Source organism: Tupaia chinensis, unplaced genomic scaffold, assembly GCF_000334495.1.
Source record: "Tupaia chinensis unplaced genomic scaffold, TupChi_1.0 Scaffold139757_1, whole genome shotgun sequence".
In the NCBI taxonomy this organism is placed as follows: Eukaryota; Metazoa; Chordata; class Mammalia; order Scandentia; family Tupaiidae; genus Tupaia; species Tupaia belangeri.
The window spans coordinates 2,427,885-2,433,214 of record NW_006199637.1 but is presented as its reverse complement, the minus strand read 5'-3'; the positions used below and the strand labels follow the sequence as shown (position 1 = coordinate 2,433,214).

Here is a 5,330-nt window from a genome sequence, read left to right as displayed (position 1 = left end):
TCTTTCCCTGGTAAGCACACACACCCTAAGGGTCAGCAAATGGCATGAAAGTCAAGGAGGCTGGATCCCACATGACTGCTCAGTTTGAGTCTCCCACCCTGTAGCTTGAAAAGTATTCCAGGCACATGCATGCATGCCCAAAATCCAGAGAGGAAAATGGATAAGGGTTTGTAGCATGGCCTCTGGGGTTCCTTTTTTTTTTTTAGAGAGAGAGAGATTTTGGCTTTTTTTTTTTTTTTTTTTTTTTTTTTTTTTTTTTTTTAAGAGAGAGAGATTTTTGGCATAGGGAGTGTGTGCTTGCTGGAGAGGCAGAAAGATAGAAAGCGAGAAATCACCCCCCAGGGGAGATGGCCAAGCTCCAATCCCTTCTCCTTTTGAGCATGCACACACGTACCTGGCGTGAGTTTTAAGGTGCCAGATCTGGGACTCGAACTGCTCATCCCAACAAATTTATTTCAAGTGATAATATACTCAGTGAATTTATGATATAAGTTAGTATAACATTGCTGGAAAGTAATTTGATAATATTTATCAATGGCCTTAAAACTTATATGCTATTTGACCAAGTAATGCCACTCCAAAAAATGTACTCTAGGGGCTAGAATACATGGTGTGGTAGTTAAGGCACTGGAGTCCCACATAGTGAATAGCAGTTCAAGTCCTGGACCTGGCAGCTTGCTTTCTCATTTTCCTTCTCTCTGTCTCTCTCTGGTGAATGCATGTGCCCTACAGCATATTTTAAAAAATAATAATAAATAAAAATTAAATACAAAATTCTTCACAAAAATGTATTCTAAGAAAGTAAGCAAAAATATAGAAAAATTTATGTACAGGGACCAGCAGTTGGTGTAATGGCTATGTCACTGGATTCTCATGTAGTCAACTGTGGTTCGAGTCCTGGACCCCGCGGTTTAAACTCATGCTGGGCTCAGAGCGTGTGTGCGTGCCCAAGATCCCTAGAGGGGAATGGAGGAGAAAGGATTGCAGATTGGCCATACTCCCTGGGAGATGATTTCTCGCTTTCTGTCTCTCTGTCTCACTCTGTCTTTCTGGCGAGCGCACGCGCCCTATGGAAAAACCTGTCCAAAAAAGAAAAAAAGAAAAGAAAATTTTATGTACAGTGAAAATTTGGAGGAATTAACTAAATGTCCAGCAAGAAGATGAATATTTCAGTAAATTGTGGTAAGATTGAAAAAGGCTATTTAAATTATAATTTCCAAGTCTGTAATGACATAGGAAAATGCTTATAACTAGTTGAGCTTAATTTATTGAAACTGTGGCTATAATTTCTTTTTTTCAAACATAAAATAAGTGTTGGCAAGGACATGTAGAAATCTGAACCCCAAACATTGCCGGTGGAAAATAAAATGGTGCCGCGGTGAACAGCAGTTTGGCGGTTCCCATACAACCCACCCGTTCTACTTCTAGGTGAATATACCCCAAGAGAAATGAAAGCATGTGTTCGTGCAAAAACTACAATTTTTAAAAAGGGCAATATAATTCAATGTGTTCCACTTCTCAGCCAGAGGGAGAGAAATGTCAATTACAGCGCTAAACACTATGCAAGAAAACTACCCCTGACCAGCTCTCAAACGCAGCAGCAGAATAAAGTTACATCAAAAAATGGTGGGAAATTGTTAACCTCGTGGTTGGCCGGTGCGCGCCGCGGGGAAAGCCGCCTTGTGCTCCACGGTAGCAGAGGCCTCGCAGTTAAAAGCTCAGCCTCAGAGAAACCATAAACATTAGAGGTGCGTGGAGCTTAAAACCACCACTCGACCTAAATTTCCCTGGGATGATGGTGCCCAAGGTAACACAGATTGTGGGCTCACAGCTAGAATGGAGGCCCTGTTTCCCGGTACACCCACCCCGCCAAACCATCAAGCAAGCCTTCACAGAGAAGTTGGGGTTTAGGTGTGTTTCTTTGTTTCAAAAATCCAGTAGCTTTTGGTGAGCAAAGGGCTGTGGGCTGGCATTGCAGTCCGGGGTACGGGGGTGACCAGGGGAGCGCGATAGGTGCAACGGTGGGAAAAGCCGTGGGGGTCAGTACGTGACTCCACAGAAGACATCTAGACATCCCAGTGGCGGTAGAGCCCCCCCGCCCCCATACGTGGCAAAGACCCTTCCCCGGCCCTTGGGCAACCTTGGGCACGATTCCGGGGTAAGTGGACCCGTACCAACATAATACCACAAAAGAGAACAGAAGCGTGAGCCGGGCACTGCAAGACCGCACGGACCCCGATCCTACGTAGCTCTCTGGGGCTGCAAGGAACCTTCAGACTGCGCGCTAAAACCCGGACCGCTGCCGAGAAATCCTCTTGACTTGTGAGCACTTCTGAAGGCAGAAAGAAAAAAAAAAAAAAAACAGTCCTGAGCAGGTAGCACAGCCGCTGCAGGGTGGATGAGCGCGGTGAGCGCGGCCCCACCTCCCCGGCCTCCTCCAGCTCAAGCGCGCCTGCCCCGGAATCCCGGGACAAGCCCGCTGGCTTTGAGCAGTTCCACGTTCTGTATCTTTCTTGCCTTAATCAGGACGAATAGCTTCTGACAAAATGTTAATTGAACAAACGTCCTTCACCTCCAGAGCATGCATTTTACTGGCACCAGCGTAGAAACTGAATGGAAACCTGGAGCAGAAACAGCAAAAGTGCCCTGTCGATTTTGCAAACGGGGTTTGGGCGTTGCGCTCGCAGAGCGGGGTGAGTGTATCCGCCCGGCTGGAGAAAAGGAGCCCAGGAGCTCCAGGCTGTGGGCGACTCGGTGAACGTCGGTAGTCCGATCGAAACCACCTCTGAGCATCTACTGCGTCCTTTCCTTGCCTTTGTCTCCGCCTTCTTTGCTCTGTGAAGCCGGCTCCGGCTCCAGCGGTTCCTTTAGTTGGAAAAGTAGGGTCAAACTTGGTCCTAAGTCCTCGTTCCAGAGAAAGAATGCAGCCTTAGTAAGTATTAAAGGCAGTCAGCAGCCACTTACAACAGCGGGGCCTTCGATAGCTCAGTTGGTAGAGCGGAGGACTGTAGTGGCATAGCCGTTGTGGCAATCCTTAGGTCGCTGGTTCGATTCCGGCTCGAAGGACTTCGTGCAATATTTTTAATACCACTTAATCCAATTACTCAGTGGGTAGAAAGGTTTTCTTATAAAACTTAGGACTCTGCGGGAGTTCTATCCGTATTAGCACGCATGGGCAGCGTGTAATTGGGGTACACTACAACTTGTGAGTTAAATGTAGGGTAATTACAACGTGGTCCAAAATAAGGCATTATTGATGTTGCTTACGTATGTTACTATGTATCTGATTTTTTAAATGTTTTGCTTGCAGTCTTATGGTACTCAGCTAAACAAACATTGCAAATTACACTGCTCAGGAGGTCGGCGGACAATGCGGAACAACCTGTAAGGCAAAGAGAAAGAGCCCAACAGCAACTGGGGGATTAGCTCAAATGGTAGAGCGCTCGCTTAGCATGCGAGAGGTAGCGGGATCGATGCCCGCATCCTCCACTCATTTTTGTGTCTGGTGGTGGCAAACATTGGCCGGTGAGACTGGGTTCGGCTCTAGCAGGGCGTGTACTTAATTCGACGAGTGAAATAAGGAGAATAAGCTATGCATAGCTTCACATAACGTCCTTTTATTTCGCAGGTAAGTCTTTCCCTGTTTTCTCTCATTTTGTCTTTCCTGCCTCTTTGCGGGAAGCCGTTAACCGTCTCCCGAGGGCGCAGACTACACCCTCCGGCCCCGCCGCCCGCCGAAGCTCAAACGGCACTGGCTCAGGTACCCACTAACGTGCGAGGAACCCTGCAAGCTGGCCAATGGCAGTGAGCTTTACTGGGCGGGTAGCCAGCTGCGGCCCCGGCCAATCGGCGAGAGACTTCTTGTTTCCTGGCAGAGCGGGGTCCCGGCACCGCGGCGCTCGGGTTTTGTTAGGGTCCTGGGCGGAGGGCCCGGGTGCCGGGGCCCGAGGTGCCGCCTCGCTAGCGGGAGAGGGAGCGGGATCACCGGCCCGGAGAGAGGTGAGGGGCTCTGCGTGGACTGAGCCCGCCCCTCCCTGCCCTCGGCCGGGCTGCCCTGGCCCCACTCCCATTCCTGTGGCCTCACCTCTGACCCCTAGGCCTGCCTTCCTGCCGCCCTCCCATGTGAGTGTCCCCACCTCTCCCTCCCATGCCTCCAAACCGCACCCTGCCCTGGGCAAGCCCATCAGTGTGACGGGTCCTTCAGAGCTGAGGGTCCAGAAGCCAACCCCCTACCTCCCAAGTGGGACTCTACCGGCCCGTCTATTTTAGGGGCGTTTAGAAGACCCATTACTCACAAGTACCAGGGTAGCTTTGCAGGAGTCGCTTTGGGCGAGAGGGGGTTGGAAATTGGCCCATGCTCTAGCTGGACTTGAGCTACAGGCTTTCTAGGTGAGCAGGTGGCATCTGCCCAGTTCCCTTTGTTTTGGCACAGGCCACACATTTCTAGTTTTCTCCCATGATACGCTCAGTGTAGGAAGAAAAAGGAACCAACCCTTCCAGGGTTCAGAGGAGCAACAACCGAATGTCTGGTTGGTGCTTGTGAGGACGCGGGTGAAGAGAGGAAGCCACCCATTTAAGCTTAGAAACTTGGCTGTTCCTTGGGCTGTGGCTGGAGAGTGCAGAGCCAGTCTAGTCAACAGACCCAGGATGGGGTGTCCAGGGCGGCAGGTGCTGTGGTGGGTCGCCTTGCCTAGGTCTGGGAAACCTGACCTGATTACACTCTAATCTTTGGGCTGCAAAGAGGCTTAGTGGCTAGTGTTCCTCAGCATAGTTAAGCCATTGAGTATATGATGTGGGAACAGCCAAGCTGTAGTAACATGGGGTCCTCTGGGTCAGTTATGACCCTTAGGGTGGGGGACAGAGTACTGCTTTCTCTTGGCCTTGCTGGAAGGCCACTTGTGTGTTTTCTAAAGGGGAGAAAGTCTTTTGCTTCGCAGGGTTCTCCCTAAGAATAGCTCTCATTTATATGAAGATATCCAACAAATCTGTTTCCATTTGTCATCCCTCCCCTCCCTACCCCATTTTCCCCCAGCTCTCAGGGCCAGAGTGGGCAGGAGGATGCTTTCCCAGCCCCACCATGGAGCTGCGCTGTGGGGGATTGCTGTTCAGTTCTCGCTTTGATTCAGGGAACCTAGCCCATGTGGAGAAGGTGGAATCCGTGTGTAGTGATGGGGAAGGGGTAGGAAGTGGGGCATCAGCCCCCACCAGTGGCATTGCCTCTTTCCCCGACTACGAGTTCAACGTGTGGACACGGCCAGACTGTGCTGAAACGGAATTTGAGAATGGAAACAGGTAGGAGGGAGGAACTGGCGGGTGGAGAAAGGGAAAGA

General features: G+C 50.2%; 1 protein-coding gene and 2 non-coding genes across 3 annotated transcripts in view; all 3 read left to right on the top strand.

The window, feature by feature from the left end:
• Positions 1-2,974: 2,974 nt before the first annotated feature.
• TRNAY-GUA (transfer RNA tyrosine (anticodon GUA)) lies at positions 2,975-3,066 on the top strand. The gene is given in 2 exon segments: positions 2,975-3,011; positions 3,031-3,066. It is a non-coding gene; the product is annotated as a tRNA-Tyr (tRNA).
• Positions 3,067-3,416: 350 nt separating this feature from the next.
• TRNAA-AGC (transfer RNA alanine (anticodon AGC)) lies at positions 3,417-3,489 on the top strand. The gene has a single exon. It is a non-coding gene; the product is annotated as a tRNA-Ala (tRNA).
• Positions 3,490-3,859: 370 nt separating this feature from the next.
• AGBL5 (AGBL carboxypeptidase 5) overlaps positions 3,860-5,330 on the top strand; it is a 19,144-nt gene continuing 17,673 nt past the window's right edge. Inside the window, exons 1-2 of the mRNA XM_006162181.3 lie at positions 3,860-3,999; positions 5,033-5,292. Of these exons, the coding sequence (XP_006162243.1) occupies positions 5,078-5,292 (215 nt within the window). The 5' untranslated portion in view covers positions 3,860-3,999; positions 5,033-5,077. The remainder of the gene's footprint in view (positions 4,000-5,032; positions 5,293-5,330) is intronic.